This window comes from Rhinolophus sinicus, chromosome 17 (assembly GCF_057876585.1).
Source record: "Rhinolophus sinicus isolate RSI-liver-muscle chromosome 17, RSI-T2T, whole genome shotgun sequence".
Lineage (NCBI taxonomy): Eukaryota > Metazoa > Chordata > Mammalia > Chiroptera > Rhinolophidae > Rhinolophus > Rhinolophus sinicus.
In genome coordinates, this window is record NC_142517.1 from 152233379 (window position 1) to 152253743 (window position 20365).

At 34.8% G+C, this 20365-nt stretch overlaps 1 protein-coding gene and 1 long non-coding RNA gene across 5 annotated transcripts in view; both read left to right on the plus strand.

The window, feature by feature from the left end:
• LOC109445267 (uncharacterized) overlaps nt 1–9589 on the plus strand; it is a 44121-nt gene extending 34532 nt beyond the window's left edge. The window contains exons 8-11 of one of the 4 annotated variants that reach the window (XR_016019778.1): nt 2001–2160; nt 3449–5172; nt 7056–7103; nt 7766–9589. This is a non-coding gene — a long non-coding RNA (uncharacterized LOC109445267). Of the gene's footprint in view, nt 1–2000; nt 2161–3448; nt 7226–7765 lie in introns of those variants that run through there. The other 3 variants (XR_016019779.1, XR_016019777.1, XR_016019776.1) reach the window with 3 other exon arrangements.
• Nucleotides 9590–10532: 943 nt separating this feature from the next.
• Nucleotides 10533–20365, plus strand: part of PSMD14 (proteasome 26S subunit, non-ATPase 14) — an 81166-nt gene continuing 71333 nt past the window's right edge. The window contains exons 1-3 of the mRNA XM_019727278.3: nt 10533–10834; nt 16421–16551; nt 18826–18877. Coding sequence (XP_019582837.1) covers nt 18830–18877 — 48 coding nt within the window. The 5' untranslated portion in view covers nt 10533–10834; nt 16421–16551; nt 18826–18829. The remainder of the gene's footprint in view (nt 10835–16420; nt 16552–18825; nt 18878–20365) is intronic.

The following is a 20365-nucleotide window of genomic DNA, read 5'->3' on the forward strand; positions in this document are numbered from 1 at the left end:
TTCCCCAATAAATCTTTAAAAAGAAAAAGAACAAAATCTTACCATTTGCAACAACATGGATTGACCTAGAGGGTACATATCTTAAGTGAAATAAGTCAGACAGAGAAAGACAAATACCATGTGATCTCACTTATAGGTGGAATCTGAGGAACAGAATAAATGAACAAACAGAACAGAAATAGACTCATAGATACAGAGAACAAACTGATAGTTGCTAGATGGGAGAGGGTTGGGGGGATGAGTGAGAAAAGCGAAGGGATTAGGAAGTGCAAATTGGTAGTTACAGAATATTCACAGGGATGTGAAATACAGTATGGGGAATATAGGCAATAGTATTGTAAAATCTGTGTATTGTCAGATGGGTGCTACACTTATCAGGGGGATCACTTCATAAATTATATAAATCCCTATCCACTATGCTGTACACCGGAAATGAATATAAAATAATATCAAATGTCAACTATAATTTAAAAAAATATATATATAGTCACAGGATGTAAAGTACAGCATAGGAAATATAGTCAATGGTATTGTAATAGCTATACAGTGTCAGAGGGGTAGTAGACTTGTTGGAGTTACACTTTGTGAGGGATGTCAGTGTCTAATTATTGTGTTGTTTTGCACACCTGAAACTAATAATACAAATATATAAATAAATAAAAGGTTACCATCTATCTGTAAAGAACCTTTGTCATTTTGTGAATTAATAATAAATTTTCTTCATGAAGGGCTCATTTTTACCCAAATTGTTAGGAAATTCATCTATTACACTAACATTTTAAAGCATTAAGTTTATTGCTTAATGTATTAAATACACAATAATTATAGAACAAATCACAAAATGCCAAGAAAAGTAATATAAAGATTAAAAGGGTTTATAGTGAACTAATCTCCAAATCAAGTAAGTTCATTATAAAAATAGTTGTACTCTAATAATAGGATTCTTTATAGACCCAATTAATCTCATCCAACAAAGATGATCTTGTTTAAGCTACCTCATTAAAGGCTAAGAAAGCTTTTGAAATTTAACTGAAGCAATCTTTTCTGATACTTAGCACATTTTCATTTAATTCTCATATTTATAAGTGGATCAAATTTATTTTATAAAAGGTTCGGGGCTTTATGTAAGTCCGAACCAATGAATCACTAATGTTTTCACTCCTAAAGTAGGAGCTAATTGTCAGTTTGGTAATATCTAAAGTTCCTTAACTTGATAATTAACTCATTTCTTATTAACTCTGCTTGAGACAGTTGAACTTCAATTTCCGTCTAAAGCCCTAAGGATACAATGATAATCAAGGCAGGACAGTCACTGTCCTGTGGAACCTGGGGTTGAGTAGATAATAAAAGCTGACATTCTTTTTACAGGTCCAGTACTGTGCTTGGTGTATTATATACACTATTTTGTGTAGTCACATAATCCTACAAGGTAGTTACTATTATTATTTTGATTTTATAGATAAGAAAACTGAAGCTGATAGCAATTAGTGACTTGCCCAAGTTAAGTAAGAGACGGAACTGGAATTTGATTCTAGAACTGTCCAATACCACAGTCTGGATTATTGTAGCTGTATAATAAGTTTTGAAGTCAGCTAGTGTAAGTTCTTCAACGTTGTTCTTCTTTTTCAGAGTTGTTTTGGTGAATCTAAGTCCTTTGAATGTCTATATGAATTTTAGAATCAACTTGGGGAGAATTGATATCTTAATACTGAATCTGGTTTGGTTACATAGAAACACTTTGAACCTTTGGGGTCTTGCTTTTAATGTTTTTAAGAAGGACCAGATCTGCATAGAAGGACCAGATCCTTTTAAGAAGGACCAGTCTAGAGATAATTATTCCCCACTACCTAAGCATACCTTACTTGGTGCTCTAATGATACTGCTTCAGTTATGAGGGGTTTATTCCCTCAAGTCTGTTGCTGTTGGGAACAAGTATTATTCCTGGCCTCTAGGAGCCAGTCACCATTTCCTCTAATCCTTTCACATGGTTTTTTCCCCAGCCACACATACTGCACTGATCACCACTCAACTGAATACTCAAGGGGGTCTCTCTGAAGATGCCTGACATTCTCCCTCTGCATCTCTCCTGTCTGGTTCTCTACCCTGTGAACTCTAGCAGCCTGGCTTCTCCAAACTCCCACCTCTGTTTCTTCAACTCAGGTAGAATTCTGGCTTCTCTCTTCTTGTGCTGAAGCTTGGAAATTTTCTCCGGCCAGGAAGCTGGGACGACTGGAGGAGCTAGAGGGCTCTCCTCATTTGTTTTCCATCTCTTAGGGTTCATTTCCCTTTGTTTCTTAATGTCTAATGTCTTAAGTTCCATTGTTTCCTTCCTCCCTACTAGAGATGACAGTCTCTTTTGCAGTTAGTCATTAGAATGTAAACAAAAGTGATATGTGTAATTTCTACTTCATGCTCTTAATAGAAAGCTGCTTGCCCTGTACTTCCTCTTTCCCCTTCCCGTATGCTGTAGTGTGAGAAGACGATGGATCGAGAAGATGATGGGTTAGCTAGGTAGGACCCCAGGTTCTGGACAACCTCATGGAGCAATGCCACCCTAATTCCCTCACCAGCTTGAACTTTCATGTGAGATAGGAAGAAATGATGTAACTTGTTTAAGCCATTACTATTTTGATCTTTGCTAAAGCAACTAATATACCAACCAATTCAGCCAAGGAAGGTAAATAACTTCCCAAGTTCACACCAATAGGAGTGATAGAGTCAATTTATAAACCCAGATTTACCTATGATCAAAATCATTGTCCGGTGTTTCCCAAATTTTGGTCATTTCTGCATTGATTTCACAATTTTTCTCACCCACATACTATTTGTGTTATTGTTTATTTTTTTCTTTAAATAGATGCTTTAAAAATTAAAAAAATAATAGACATTAAGTCACGGATCAGATATGCTGTTTATGTATTTTTCTAATATACATAAAAATAAGTATATATTTATTAATGTAGAAAATGCCCCTGGTCTGTCTAAAATCATCTGTGTGCCACCTGGTACTCATGATAAACAATGAAAAATACAGTTTATTTTGATTTTGCTTCTCAATCACTTTACACAGTGGTACACAGATGTCAATGAGTAGAAAGATCAGACTCATTTGGGGATCTTGATTACACTACACATTTCCCCCATTTCATCCCCCAAATTTGAGTTTCCAGGATAGTTGTTCACTAATTTCCTCTGTTATTTGCAAAACAATGAACAAACCTATGACTTCTCAAGGTTCCCTATGGATTTTAGCCTGCTTGGAGCAGCATTCCAATCTCAGTGGATGGCTAAGCCTGTATATCTGCCTAGCTATGCAATCTAAATTATCATAGATGTAGCATTAGGCCATGGTTGACCTGCTGACTATATGGCTACTAAGTGACTAACAGCCTGGTAGCATATGCAGCGTGGAGACACTGGAAACATGGATGATTCTCATCCTTTGCAGGACGGAAGAGGACGACAAGAGATTTCATCCTGCTACTCAGAATGGCATGCAATTTAAAACTTATGAATTGTTTATTTCTGGGATTTTTCATTTAATATTTTGGACTGCAGTTGACCAGGAGTACTGAAACCACGTAAAGTGAAACTACAGATGGGGGGCGGGGGACTACTGTAAAACCTTTGTTTCAATAATCATCTAATATCAATTTCCTTTTCCCATTATATACTGAATGCTACTTTCTGTGTCTCCTGTAAGGTTTTTTCAGTTAGAAACCCTTTTGTAATGTGCAAAATTATTTTGTGATATAATCACCCTCTTTTTTAATCTTAAGAATATACTGGGTTTCTGAAGTTAAAGCACACAATTTGGAATCATTTGAGTTATTCTGTATATTTTATTTACTTTGCTAGAATACGGTAAATTACATTTTGGAGGCTTCTTGAAAAACTGAAGTTTTGCTTTTTACCTAGTAGTAACTTAAATATAGACTCTGGATTCTGATGTATCCTTTTTATATTTCTTCTTTGTAGATACTAAGAAAATTCTTCATTGAATTATTTGCTTAAACAGTCAAAAGAAGATAATTTGAGAAGATTAAATTTTATTGACACCAAGGATACTTAGGCCACATCACCAAAAAATTTTATGGCAATATCAGTGGTTCCTTTTAAATTAAATGACAAATTGGAAGTGTTTAACAACATATGGTCGCTTTTCCTTGACATATATGATTAAGAATATATCTTTTTATCAAAATGTAAAATACCATCTGGCAGAAGTAACAGTCATTCTATTGGCCTTATACGTGAAATTAATTCACTGTACTTTAAAAAGTAAATATTTTCCTATTTTTCCTTTTTCTTGTGCTAGATCTATATTTATTTATAATACTCAAAAACTGCATAATTCAAAAACTATAATTAGGCATAACAATTAAAATGGATTTTGAAGTTTGAACAGAAAACAATGTTTCTTAAATACATTCCAAACATTTCTTAAAAATTCAAATGGCAATAGCCCTTTTCTGATATTCATAATTATAAAGCTGGGCTATCTGAAAATTCACTGTTACAATTTCTTATGAGACATATAGTCAGATTTTTGTATATGAAAAGAATTATATGTATATGCATGTAATGCTCTTTACACATGGGAAGAAATTCTTATAATAAGGTTAATGCATTTTGAATGGTATATAGTAATACTTCTTGCCAGAGATAATACATTCATTTAGCAAAAACTGTCAAGTTCTGAAGATACCAAATGAGCAAGAAAGTTTCTTTTTGACATAATGCATATTATATATTTAATAATGTAAGCTTTTGGTAATTTTGGATTTTAGGAAACATACCAAATGTTTCACAGTTCTGTACACTATTGTGTTCTCCAAAGTCACACTGGGATTACTCAAACCACGAATGCTTTAAGCATTAGCATGTAATATTCATATCAGATATGTAGCAATTTAAATTACACAAATTTGGTTATTTATTTTTAAGGAATTGATTATTTCAAGAGGGGCTGTATCTTGATTTAAAATGTTCCTGATTTTTTTTTTTAGTGTTCTGAGCAAGCACAGTACTTAGACAAGTATTATTTTAATATTCAATAACAATTTTTAGTATCTACTATGGCCAGCGTCTGTGTTCTCCGTTCTCAAGATGCCTAAAGTTTAGATCAGAGGGCAGACAAGTACAACAAGGATGATAAAGTTCGATTATAGGGTAAGATACATGACTGGTATTAACTGACCACTCTCCAAAAAGGTGGGGTGGAATGTGGGGATAGGAGATGGGAGATAGGACATTTCAGATAGGAGAAACAAGAGGTTTGAAGATTCTGAGGCATGAAGTACAGTTTGATGAGTTTTGACAAACCACCACCACAATAAAGATATAGAACATTTCCAACAACCTCAAAAATTCTCTTAAATCCCAAACTGTGAATCCTGCCACCTAACTCCCCTTTGAATCCCCAAGATTATCACTGATCTTCTTTCCATCACTGTTTGATTTCATTTGTTTAGACGTTCATTAAATGGCACATGGTCTCTTTTGTGTGTCACGTCTTTTCCTCAGCATGATGTTTTTGAAAGTCATTCATGTTGCATATATCACTAGTTTCCTTTGTATTGCTGAGTATTGTTAAAGTGTGTGATACACACTTTATCCATTTACCAGTTGGGGAACATTTGGATTATTTCCAGTTTAGGGCTATTATTAATAAAACTGCTGTGCACTATCTTGTGTGAGTCTTGGTGTGGATACATTTTTATTTATTTTTGGTAAATATGTAAAGTGGAGTTGTTAGGTAAAATAGTAATTGAATTTTTTAACTTTATAAAAAAGCGCCAGGACAATTTCCAAAGTTGTTTACCAGTTTAGTTACTGTTTGTATGATATATATATATTTTTCATCCTATTAGTTTCAACATATTTGTGTCATGGAATCTAAATTGTGTCTCTTGTGGACTACATCTAGTTGGATCTTTTTTTTTTTTTTTTTTTACACATTCTGCCAATTGCTGCCCTTTAATTGGAATGTTTAATCTTTACATTTAATGTAATTACTGATACGGTAGTATTTACAGCTGACATTTTGCTATTTGTTTTCTAAATGTACATCTTTTTTTTCTTCTACTTCATTACTGCTGCCTTTTGTGTTAAATATGTATTTTATAATGTACCATTTTAACTCTCTTGGCATTAATGTTATGTATGTTTTAGTGTTTTCTTAGTGGTAGCTCTAAGGATTACAATTACCGTGTTATAACGATATAGTTCAGAGTAATACCAACTTAATTTCAATAGTACACAAAAACTTTACTACTATATAGCTTCTTTCCCCCCTCCTTTTTGCTGTTACTGTAATACAAGTTAAATCTTTATACATAAAATGCCCATCAACACTGATTTATAAATATTGCTTCATGCAGTGGTCTTTTAAATCATATAAGAGGAGAAAATGACCTACAAACAAAAAATTTATTCGTACTATCTTTTATATTTACTTATGTATTTACCATTACAAGTATCCATTATTCCTTCATGTGAATTTGAATTATTGTCTGGTGTCCTTTCATTTCCACTTGAAGGACTCCCTTTAGTGTTTATTGTAGGGCAAGTTTCCTAGTGACAAATTCTAATTTTGTTTATATGTACATTTTGGGACTGTATTAATTTTTTCTTCATTTTTGAAGGATAGTATTCCTCGATATAGAATTCTTGATTGAAAGTCTTTTGAATGTGTCAACCCACTGCTTTCCGCTTCCATAGCTTTGGCTGTAGATCTTATTAAGAATTCTGTGATGAGTGGATTCTTTCTTGACACTTTCAAGATTCTCCCCTTACCTTTGGTTTTCAACAAGTTGATTATAATATGTCCAGGTGTGGATTTCTTTGTTTATCCCCTTTGGAGTTTTAAACTTCTGGGATGTACAGATTGTTTTTCATCAAATTTGGGAAGTTTTTGGCCGTTATTTTCCAAATAATATATCTGCCCTTTTCTCTTTCTCCTCTCCTTCTAGGACTCTCATTATATATATTCTAGTATGCGTGTCCCATAGGCTTCTGTGGCTGTTTATGTTTTTTTATTCTGTTTTCTACAGGCATACCTTGGAGATATTGAGGTTTTAGTTCCAGACCAATGCAATAAAGTGAGTCACACAGATTTTTTTGGTTTCAAGCGCATATAAAAGTTATGTTTACACTATATTGTAATCTATCAAGTTGCAATAACATTATTTCTGAAAAAATAATGTCTATACCTTTTTTTAATTGCCAGAGGGTAAGGGGGGTGGGGGGGTGGGGGGTGAGAGATGAGGGTAAGGGGGATCGAATATATGGTGATGGAAGGAGAACTGACTCTGGGTGATGAACATACAATGAGATTTATAGATGAAGTAATACAGAATTGTACACCTGAAATCTATGTAATTTTACTAACAATTGTCACCCCAATAAATTTAATTAAAAAAAAAATAAAAAAAAATACTTTATTGCTAAAAAATACTGACCATCATCTGAGCCTTCAATGAGTCATAATCTTTTTGTTGGTGGAGCGTCTTGCCTTGATGTTGATGGTTGCTGACTGATCCGGATGGTGGTTGCTGAAGGCTGTAGCAATTTCTTAAAGTAAGACAATAGTGAAGTTTGCTGGATCAGTCAACTCTTACTTTCATGCTGTTTGATTGCGTTTTACCCACAGTAAAGCTTCTTTCAAAATTGAAGTCAATCCTCTCAAACCCTGGCAGCTGCTTTATCAACTAAGTTTATGTAAAATTCTAAACCATTGCTGTTATTTCAACAATCTTTATAGCATCTTCACCAGGAGTAAATTCCATCTCAAGAAACTACTTTCTTTGCTCCTCCGTAAGAGGTAACTCCTCATCTATTGAAGTTTTGTCATGAGATTGAAGCAATTCAGCCACATCTTAAGGCTCCACTTCCAATTCTACTTCTCTTGCTATTTCCACCACATCTGCAGTTATTTCCTCCACTGAACTCTTTAACCCCTCAAAGCCATCCTTGAGGGTCAGAATCAACTTTTAAATTACTGATAATGTTGATATTTTAATGTTCATGGTGCCCCGAAATAATTACAAAATTAATATCAAAGATCACTAATTACAGAGCTCCATAACAAATATAAAAATAAAGTTTGAAATATTGTGAGAATTACCAAAAAATGTGACAGAGACATGAAATGAGCAAATACCGCTGGAAAAATGGTGCTGATAGGCTTGCTCAACATGTGGTTGGCACAAACATTCAATATGTAAAAAATGTAATATCTGCAAAGTGCAATAAATCAAAGTGAAATAAAAAGAGGTATGCCTATATTTGTTCCCCAGACTGGATAATCTCAACTGCCTTATATTCAAATTTGCTAATTTTTTCTTTCACCTAATCAAATCTCTGTTGAGCAGCCCCTACTGAAATTTTCACTTCAGTTATTTTACTTTTCAATTCCAGAATTTTTATTTATTTAAAAAAAAACACAATTTTTCTCTCTTTATTGATGTTATCTATTTGGCGAAACATTCTTCTCATATGTTCATCTAATTTTTAAGACATGGTTTCCTTTAGCTTTGTGAACATAATTAAAATATTTAAAGTCTTTATCTAGTAAGTCCAACATATGGACTTCCTCGGGGATAGTTTGTATTGATTTGTTTTTCTCCTGTGTATGGGTATTACATTCTTGTTTGTTTGTATGTATCATACTTTTTTTTTAAATTTTGAAAACTGGACATTCAAATAAAATGTGGCAACTCTGGATATCAGATTCTACTCTTTCCCTAGAGTTTCTGTTTGTTGTAGTAGTTGTTGGTTTAGTGACTTTTCTGAATTCATTTTTTAATGTCTGTATTCTTTGTTATGAGTGACCACTGAAATCTTTGCTCAGTTGGCTTAGTGGCCATCTGATGACTGAACAGAGATTTCCTTAAACATGTTCAACTAATAAGTCTCCCCAAGGGTCTTAGTATGTGTGTTGAGGCATAACTTCAACACTCAGCCAGGGAATTTACAACTCTACCTTAGCCTTCACTTCTTGATTGAATAGCACTTCCAGGTCAACTAGCGGTGAGAGCTTAGGGCCTTCTCAGGTCTTTCCTGAGCATTCACATAGCCCTAGGTATTCATACAATCCTAAGCATGCATATTACCTTTTAGATCCCAAGAATATATTGGAGTTTTCAAAAAGTCCCTGTGGACATCTCATTCCCCAGCTTAATACTTTAGGATGGCTGGAGCAAGGATGCTCCAAAGTTGAAGGATTTTTTTATCCTTGTATTGAATGTTATAAGGAACCACTGGTGAAATTTAAGGAAAGAACGGGTGTGATTGTATTTGTATAGCAGGAAAAATATCTTTGTCTATGAAGTGGAGAATGGATTGAAGAAGGACAGACTGGAGACAGGGAGATCAAGGAGGTTATTACGGCATTCTAGGAAAAAAGCAATGAAGGCCTGAGTGAAGGTTAGAGAGAATGGAGAAAGGAGAGTGGTGGATTGGGAAAGCTATTTTACAGATTAGACACTTCATGATTTACAAGGTGATTAATTGGGAGGCCACTGGGAATAGGGGAATAAGAGGGAAGCGTCTACTCTCAGGTCTGATTAGGGAAAGTAGTTGAAGAATGGGGTCATTCATCAAAAAAAAAAAAAAAGAAAGAAAGAAAGAAAGGAAAAAAGAAAGAAAAGAAAAATAGAGGAGACACGGGTTTGGGGGAAAAGATGAAGCTCCAAATACAGTTAGTATTACTTATGATTAAATAATCTATATATTTTTTAGATAGAGAGGGAGTATCTTTGAGAGGGAAATTCTGTGTAATTGCCCCACTCAAATAGCTTTGGATTCAGATGCTATAATTCCTCTTTCCCCTCCACACAGTAGATTCATTACCATTCCTGGTTTAGGAATAGTTTAAAGATGCTTATTATTTGCAATGTACTTGACAAAATGAGTGGACTTGGTAAACATGCTGCCCTAAATAGAGCCTGTACCTAAGTGTGATAATAAACTTTCAATAGTCTTTTTGGGGGGCGCTTTTGCTCTCTCTGAAAACCTAAAACAGAGCAGATAATGGATAAAACTTGTTGATGCACGTTACACGGAGAAACTTGAGTACATCACTCCTTATGCCCTGTAAATTAAATTGAGTTTAAGATGGGTGATTTTAACATTTGGTAAACGTTGGTTTTCCTGGAAATCTAATCTTGGCAAAGCGGTCAAGACAAGACGTTGGATAGACTGTCCTATGGGAAGGAACATCTCTGACCGATTCCCCCTCTTTTTACCCCCCTACGTTTTCTCTTTTGCTTCTCAGATTACCAAGTTTAGTTCAAGTGAACCGTCTAGTTTCCGAGTAGGGCCGCGGTGAATACCAGAACGAAAGGGATTCTGATCTCGGCAACGCTGCAGTTCATTTCCCAGCCAGTCACCTCCCGGGCTGGGTAGGCCGGCGTCCCCGCTCGAAGGTGGGGAGAAATAGGTGGGGGAGGAGAACAGGGAGGACACTGGAGGGGCGGGATCGGGCTCCGCATTATCCCTCCCCGCCTTCCCAGCCAAGAAAGGAGAAGCGGGACGGCCCCGCGCCATCTGTCCTGGGCGCTCCTCCCGGGCTGCCGCCCGACTCCCGAGTCTTCTTCAATTGGCCGTCGGGAGAACGGAAGCCGAAGCAGAGCCGTGAACCCGGAAGTGCTTTGCGGCGGTGGCCCGGGCGACTCTTTTGAATGGAATCGGGCTGATTCATCGCCGGTTCGCAGAGCTAGACCCGGCCGAGTCTGATCGCCTGCAGCCGCCGCCGCCGCCGCTGCCGCCGCGTCACCGCCGCTGGAAGACCAGGCTCCGGACCGCGGTCCCCCGCCCCGCGCGCCTTCAGGTAAGACTGGGAATCGGGCCCCGGAGGTCCGCAGAGACAGACGCGCTAGGCCGCCGCCAGCCCCGTGCTTTCCTGAGTCACGTTGCCCAGCGGAGTTGCCACTGGAGGCCCGGGCCCTGAGGGAGGAGCCCAGGCTCCTTCATCTTCGCCGGCTCCCGGGCTCTCTGGTGGAGTTAGGTCTGGATGTGGTCTCCATCTTCGTGGTATTTCCGCTCTGCTGAATTCACATTTTGGGACTCTCTCCTCCGTATACAGGGACAACCCGTGTGTATGTCCTCTGTGCTCTCTTGCTGGTTACTCCTGGTTTGAAACTTCAAAGCAGACAGAGGAAACAAGGGAGAGAGCGTAAAATTAACTTCTTCACTGAATGACTGTTTGCTTTGTCACTTGTCCTTCCCATAGGCCTTGACCTTTTTTCCTTAGTGTTAGGTTCTCAACTCCCTTCAAATAATCAACAAAACCCCCAGAGAGTCACTGGTTTTTAACCTTGAAAATCTTCAAAACAGAGTGGCTACTCCTGATATGCCCTCTAACTTACTTTCAATTTGTCCGAATTGAGCAGTTGTAAGTAAATTGGTAACGTTTTCTGTTTTCGGTAAAGTAGAAATCTGCTACCGTGTGTTACCTCTTGGGACTTCATTTTGTTGGGGACTTTACTTCGTTTCTGTCAGAAGAAGAAAAATGTACAACTTTTTGAAAGCGTCTGATTATAAATCTAGTGACCGAATGAAAAATTCTTGAAATTAAAATGGTATCAAAAAAAGTTGATAAAGATTTCATGGGTAAAGCAGGAAAGAGGCTTGAAAAATTAGCATGGAAATATAGTTCTGGGGTGAAAATGATTTTTTTTTTTTTTTTTTTTTTTTTTTTTACTGCCCTCAAAAGTTTGTTTTTAGTACTGCTGACTTAATGTTTATGAGTAAAACAATATGACACGGATAATGTTGAAATAAAAAAGAACTGAATACGGTTTTAGTGGAGATGATTAACACAATGGTGACTTGTGTCATGTTAAGCCTAGGAAATTATATATGTTTCAAACAAATTGTATGGGTTATTGTGCATTTGAAGAGATTACAATACATAATGGTTTAGAATTAGCTACAGTTAAGATGATTTTATGCCTTCTAACTTACAAATTGAAAGTAAATTAGAAGGTATAGCAGGAATAGCCGCACTTTGTTTTGAAGATTGTCAGGGTTAAAAACCAGTGGATCTCTGGGGGTTTTGTTTGTTTTTTGAAGGAAGTTAAAAACCTGACACTAAGAGGAAAAAAGGTCCAGGCTTATGGGAAGGACAAGTGGCAAAACAAACATTCATTCAGTGAGAAAGTTAATTTTATTCTCTCTCCCCCTGGTTTCCTATGTCCGCGCTGAAGTTTTTCAAAACAGGAATAAGTATCAATAGAGCTCAATTTAGTGAAAAGCCTGAATATTATCCTTAATTTGTTCTAGAACAAAATTACATCTGGCCAACAGAAGAAAAGTTTGGAAGTCATGATCTTCCAGTGAAGTCTCACCTGTTGAATTTGGGAGATTTTTACACCACCCCACCCCACCCCCACCCCCGCCCCAAGGGGCTTAGAAAATAATATATAGCTGTTCTAATTGAAAAGTGGGATTTTAACCTCTCTGACATAGGTTCATGCTATGTGTTGTTGTTTTTTTGTCATGTAAACGGTGTCTTCAGTACTAAGTTCAGAACTCAAATCAGTAACAAGAACCACTTGTGTTTTTGTCAGGTTTTATTCAGATATTAACTCAGTTGGGAGATGGAAAAGTGGAAAATCATTTAACCTGTTGAAAGTACTGATACTTATTTTGTACTGTTTTTACCAATTAGGACACATTACTGTATGAATGACATATTACACATAGTTAAACACTTTATTCCTATTTTCTGGTAATGTTTTAAGTAAAGTTAATCATAACCATGAATGAGCATCTGAGCCCTCCACTTTTTGATAGGTATAAAAACTTGGTTTAGGTCCATAGACCTCTTGTATTGCTTTAATTTCTAAGAATTGGAAGTACTCTCTTTTATGTTATAGGGTAACACTTTAATTTTATGAACCCCTTTGCTAAATTCTGCTAAGTTTAAGTCCGTCCTTCACTGTGATTCATGTAGTACTGTGAAATATGCCCGGTGCTTTGAAACTCACTAAGTGGCAAACTGTGTGGGAAGAAAAATCTTTGTTGGATGAACTTTATGCACATAGGATGGTGATGCTGATGACAGCAGCTAGCGTTCATTGTTTACTTACTATATGCCAAACATGGTGTTAAATATTGTTTATATCTATTGTCATCTTTAATCTTCAAAACAACTCTGTGAGGTGGATGCTGTCATTATCCCCATCTTGCAGATGAGGAAACAGGCTGAGAGAGGTGACTGACCCAAGGACACAGAGCTAATAAGTGTTAGAGCCAGATTTGAATTCTGGCACTTGGACTGCAGTCATAGCTCTTAACCCTCACGTACCAAGAAAAATGGTAATACCATTTGCCATCTGGTTCCAGAGAACGTTTTAAAATTTTTTACACTTTTAAGTCATTTTATGAATAATTTACGGGTGTGAAAATAATGTTTTTAAAAATTTCATACAAATTTATATTCTGTATTTCCCTGGTTTGGAAGGTATATGTATGTAAAATGGACAACATGCTTTGAATGTAATTAACTGCTCATCATCCATTATGCATAAACCTGAACCATATCCATCTTATAAAGATCAGCTCCACATTTTAAGTACATCTTTAATAGGCCCTACCTTGTTATACGTTCTGGTTCTCCTTGCACTTGCAATACTTGGTATGTGTATGTATGTTAACATGTACATAACATAAAATTTACCATTTTAACCATTTTTAGGTGTACAGTTCAGTGGCATTAAGTATATTATGCAACCACAACCACCACCATCGAATTCCAGAACTTTTTCATCTACACAATTGCAATACTTTTGAAAACATTGACAGCTCATAATTTTGTTGATGGTCATCATCTTTGCTTAGAAAACATTTTTGTTTTAGATTTATAAACACCAGTTAGTGTTAGTCCAGTGATTTTTTTTTTCTACACTGTTTCCTTTTACTCACTTTTGTGTTAAACTTCATCATTTGTTCACATATGAACTCTATCAACATCATAAAGGATAAAAGAATATGCCATATATCTCTTCAGCAAGACAGGTTGTTGTAAAACAGTGTGTGATGAAGTCCTTGTTGAATACCTAACTGGATGAGAATGTCATGTTTCTTTTTTGGTCTTAGAAATATATTGTTGTTCACTCATTGATCCTTTTAAGAAGTAATTTATTAAGGTGAGGTTTACATAACAAAATTAACCGTTTTAAAGTGAATAGTTCACTGTCATTTAGTACATTCACAATGTGCAGCTACTACCTCTATGTAGTTTCAAAACATTTCCATCACTCTAAAATAAAATCCTTTACCCATAAAGCAGTTTCTCCATTTTATCCCTCCCCCAGCCCCTGGCAATCCCCAATATGCATTATATCTCTGTGGATTTATGTATTTTGGATATCTCATGTAAATGGAATCAACATGTGACCTTTTTTGCATGGCTTCTTTCACATAGCATAATGCTTTGCGGTTCATCGCCATTGTAACATGTATCACTACTTCATTCCTTTTTGTAGCTGAATAATATGCCATGCGTTCCATTGTTTGTGTACACAGTACTAGAACTTATCTTTTCATCCTTTGTTGGACATTTGGGCTGTACTATTCACTGTTTAGCTATTGTGAATAGTGATTTGGGCTGTACTATTCACTGTTTAGCTATTGTGAATAGTGATTTGGGCTGTACTATTCACTGTTTAGCTATTGTGAATAGTGATGCTATAAACATGCATGTACGTGTACTTGTTTTGAATACTTGTTTTCAATTTTTTTGGATGTATATCTAGGAGTGGAATGCTGGATCAGGTGGTAATTCCATGTTGAACTTTTTGAAGACCTCCCATACTGTTTCCAGCATTCATTGGTTCTTAAGTTTGAGAAAACAAATCTAGGATATTGTCATCTGAAGATGCATAATCTGAGATTTTGCTTATATCGGTGAGAATCGGTGGTTCTCAACTGGGAGAGATTTTGCCCTTTCAGGGGATGTTTGGTAATGTCTGCAGACATTTTCGATTATCGTGGCTGGGTGGGTGCTGCTGGCATCTAGTTGGTGGAGGCCAAGGATGCTGCTAAACATCCTTAAACATCCTATAATGCACGAGACAGCCTCCTACAACAAGACATTTTTTGGTTCTGAATGTCAATAGTGCCCAAAAACGCTGGCTTATACCATCACTTTTATTGTCATCAACAGACTAAAGTGCTGTTACTTCTATCTTTACATTCACCTTGTGATTCTCTAATAGCAAACCTTTTTTCTGTTAGTTCTCTTTGTCATTATGGGTGGAATATGGAAAATTCTGAATTCTCAAGTGTGTTCAGTGAAAGCTAAAAGAAAAAAAGACTACAAAGATGGTGTCTCTAGTCTTTTATAATATCTTTTTTGAAAAATGAAGCAATGATTTGGGCAGCACAATAAAAACTAAAGGGTAATGCAATACCTGTAATGTATTTCACTATTGCATTATTTTGGATATCATTCTTCTGTTTTCTTATTTTAATCTTTTTGCATAGTTAGGAATAATTGGTTATGAAATGATGAACTAATTCCTAGGGTAATGAAATAACAAACTTTCCAGACATAGGACAAATAACATCACTAAGATTCCATAATACAGATTTGTAATAATGTTGCAGTAGACCTATATGGTAATTACACAATTGAATGAAATTTGTTCTATTTAAAATATGATTAACTTTTCTCTTTGTTCTTTGAAACACCTCTTGAAAGACTAGAAATCACGAAATGTCAATTTTTACATATAATTAGAACTCAAAAAAGAAACTTACAGACAAAACTTGGATCCAGGGTTAATTACTATTGTCTTTTTTTCTTCTTTAAATTTTATTAAAGTAATATATGTGCGTATTTTAAAAAGTTGAATTATGCCACAAAGCTTATAATAAAAACTAACGAATCACCTTCCCCACCCCAGAGTTCTGCTTCCCAGAGTCAACTATTTTCAACTCTTTGAGTAGATTTTTCTGGTTTTAATTCCAAATTTCTAAATAATGTGATTTTTTTCCTGTTATTTTCTGATTTTTTGCAACTTGGAAATTATCTTTAATTTCCTACTCTAGGAAATTAACATTTAGTTTTCTACACACACATCTGCATACACTTCTCCTATTCCCATCTTCCAAATGTAGTTGTGTCACAGTTTTTGTTTAAATTGATGCTTTTAGTGTTATTATCACATTAAATTATAGCTGAGCCACATAGTACTATTGGGATTGTTGTGAGACCTGTCCTCATTGTAATCACTGTATTCTATGGCTCCTTGAGATGGTATTTCATTCTGTACTCTTTGGAAATGGTGATTAAAAATCAATTTTGATTTCTATTTCGTTTTTAGGAATTTTGCTTCTTTTAAAGTTCTTGGGCATATTTTCCTCCTTAGTTCTCAACATAATTATGTCTTATTTACTTTTTTTTTAGGAGAGAGAGAGAGAAAATATATTTGGGAAAAATCATACCTGCCAGTATTAACAAGAGCTGAAGTCAAGAAGAAATTTGTCAGAGTCAACAAATTGAAGCTTAACACCACAGGAGTTGTAGTTACTGATCAGGTGAAAATTAAAAATGTATTTTACTCTTACCTATTCTTTCAGGAGATGATTTAAAATATTATGAAAATATATCACTTTTAACATACCAAATTGTAAATGAGATAACCAGGCTTAAGGGTCATTTAGGTAACTATCATTTTTGTTCTTGTTTGCTTTCTATAAGCTTTAAAAAAAGTAGTGTTATTTGGAACATTTATAAATATATTTCGTTTTCAAAATTAGCATTTTTTATTAAATCCAATGATCTTATCTTAAATGTTTTAGTTCGTTAAATATTTTTTCCTGTTTGCTGAGACATCTAATTTTGATAAAAACAGAAATTTGACCTGCCAGATTTTCTTTCCCTATGCTCCCCACATCACTCATATATATTCACAGCATCTGGAGTCTGTGTGAAGTCATCAGAAACAACACAGGGGGAATAGATAAACTGAACACAGCTGGGAATCGACTTTGGCCTGGAATATATGTAATGTCTAAAGTATACTGTAAAGTTTTTTTCCATTGGTTAAGTTTGTAAGCTTGAAAGGGTCCACAAAAAAAAAAATTTTTTTTGCTTATATATTCTAAAGAAATGTCTTTAATATTTTAAAATTAAAGATTTCTTTTTTCTCTCTACAACCTTTCAAAAGTGCTATGTTTTGAATGTTCAGTTGAGGAATTTTAATGAGAATTTGATGGAGATTTTATACGTGAATGTTCCTATTAGGGACACGAGTTAAGGTTGTAAAGCAGAAATTTTGCCTGGACTATCAATTTCTTACGTGCCTTTTCATTTTTTAAAATGAGTTTATCTGTTGTGAAGCTCACAAAGTTGTTGAGTGTAAGCCAGATACAAAAGTATATGATTTCATTTATTCATTGTAAGATTCAAAATCTAATCTATGCTGTTAGAAGTTGGAATTCTGCCTTTGCAGAGTGGTAGAGACTGGGAAGTGTGCATGAGAGGTGTTCTTAGGTGCTGATAATGTCCTTTTTCTTCATCTACGTGCGGGTTATGGGGGTGTGTTCACTTTGTGAAGATTCCATGGCTGTATCATTTATGTACTTTTCTATATTTAGATTTGAATAAAGTTTGCAATGTTAATGTTGCTAAATATTCAAGGATTAAATTGGTAACAGGATTCAACCAACACGATTAGGCAGTAATGTAATGATCATACAAGTACATTATTGAGTTTTACTTTGTATAGCAGTTCTAACTATTAAAACAACATGGACAAATGACTAAACTAATCTGTTAGTATTTAACTTAGAATTTATTAGTAGTATTACCATTTTCTAAAGCATACACTTAGAAAGAAGAATACTTTTAAGGTATAGAAACAAGTAGAAAAAAATGCTTCCTTCTCATGTTTTAAAGTATTTAGTTGTACTGGATATTAATTTTTATGATTTGGTTACTCTTTTATATATTGGAGGTCATATTAGTACCCTTTCTATTTCTTTCCTTTGATTTCTTCTGTGAATTTTTCAGGCGTATAAGAATGTCTTCTGTAGTTATTCCAGACGTAAAATACCAAATCAGATTGATATTTCAAAGTTAATCCTCTCTGTATTAACTCTTAAAATTATAATTGAGAACATAGCTGAATTTCCTTAGTAAAAATGGAAACATCTGAACTAACATATCCACAGCATCCGAAATAACACAAAATATCTGCATAGGTTCTAGAGCACTATCATAATGCACTTAATGTTTATGATATTTCTTTTAGTATAATGAGTTCATTTTTAAAAAGCCTTTGATGCTAATTCAGAGATCCATAATCTGCTCACAATGTCTTTTGCATGTAGTTTTGATGATAACTGACAAGCTGTAAGTTAATTAGCACAGAACTTACTAATGAGGATGTTAAAATTTAATTTAAAAGTGAGGATTTTTATTTGTACACTCTGGACAAATTGAAGGAAATTCAATCATACATATGATAAGGATTTCAGGCACTTTTTCCTCATTCAAGTACTTTATTAGATAACAATAAGAAAATAAATTAACTTAATGATAGAAAAGTTTTGAAAGTATGCTAAGATTGCTTGTCTTTAAAACTAGGGATATCCCAAAACCAAAGCAGTAAAATAAGGTCTGTTAATTAGCATGGAAGACAGCTTCTTGAATTAATATGTGGTGTTAATTAACAGGAAGTCTGATGTTGTGTTGTAATTACCACCAATATTTTTGACATACTGAGTGACTGAAGGTGAATTATATAGATGGCAATTGAGTAAACACTTTTGTGCTTAGGAACGTTTTCCTTTGTTTCTGTTTTCTAGAAATATGGACAGACTTCTTAGACTTGGAGGCGGTATGCCTGGACTGGGTCAGGTTAGTATATAGACTCTGAATATTTCTTTGTGTGTAAATTGCAAGCCTTTCTCTATCCAAAGAGAAAGAAATCACTCCCAAGAAAATCACCTCATAGATAACCTTATGGTAAGAAGCTTACCTTATTCCTGGTTGCTGTATTGCAACACTAAATAACATTATCTTAATTTAAATTTGTCCTGGGAGTAAGAATTTTCACTATTTGCTTTGATTTTAAATTTTGGGATATTTAGTAAAAAAAGGCACTAAAACTTTCTTATTTCTGGGTTTACAACCTAGACTTTAGAAGTAACACATGAAAAAGTAAACATGGCATCCTCTTGGGAAGATACAGAAAACTGACCCATAAAATGTTTGTATGTACCATCCTAACACTGATAAATTCCTGCCAGTAATTAAGATTTGGATGAATTAATAAGTAATATCTGTTTCTTTAAATTTGGTATATATGGTTTCTTTTACATTCTTATTAAAATTAAATGAGTTTTCAGTTGTTTTAATATCATTTATCTTGTTCCATGCTGTTGTTGGGCAAATGGACTCTATAGATTTGCCTTAGGGTACTCTATCTGCTTTCTATTAAAGAAAAAAATTTCTGCCTCTTTTGAGTTCTGTACTGATTATCTTTATAGTCCTCCATTAACAAAAGAGATAACTGTCTGTCGTTCCTTTCCTGAGACTTACGTAATGCATTATTTTATGACCAAATTTTGAGAATATTTTTATAACCCACCTTTAGAATCCTTTTAGTTACCAACTTTCCATCATTCCCGTATCACTATCAATGACTTTGTCTTCCTTCATTCAAAGTAGTCTGTATTTTGTGTAAGAAACAGTTTTGCTTGAGATTTCATGAAATTTTCAGTGGTTTAGAGGCACTTTTACAATAATTATTTCATTAGGTCTTTCATGGTTTATGACTAATACATTTTTTTAGAAAGTGGAAATCATTTTGTGCTTCTACATTGCATCCTTGTATCCTTCAGTTATTTTTTGTTTACTTTTGTTAGTTTTGAATGTTCCTGTACTGTCATCCTGTTTCTTCATGATTCTTCAGTTTTGTAAGATGTAATCCATGTTCTTAAGAGGCCTGAGCATCGCTGAACTTGACTCTTCCACAGATGCTGTCATACTTTTGTAAACTTTCTAGATAGCGTCTAGAATTTCCCTAACTTATTCTGAAAATAGCAATAACAATGTTAAGGCATATAAAAGTATCTGAAGTGAGCTGAACTGATATGTAGATATTACAGATTTACCTGCAAATTAGGTAAGGATGTTACCTTAAAATTCTTAAGGGAAGTTGCATCAAATTTAAATACTGAAATAACTTTCCTTAAGCATTAGGGGCAATAAATTATATATCCATGCTGGGAAATTGCTGAACATGAAATTATGGTTTTACTGACCAGAAATTGAGCTACATCATATCTCAGTGACGACTGCAGACCTTTGCATTAAGTGGAAAACTAGGTGTTGGGTTCAGTA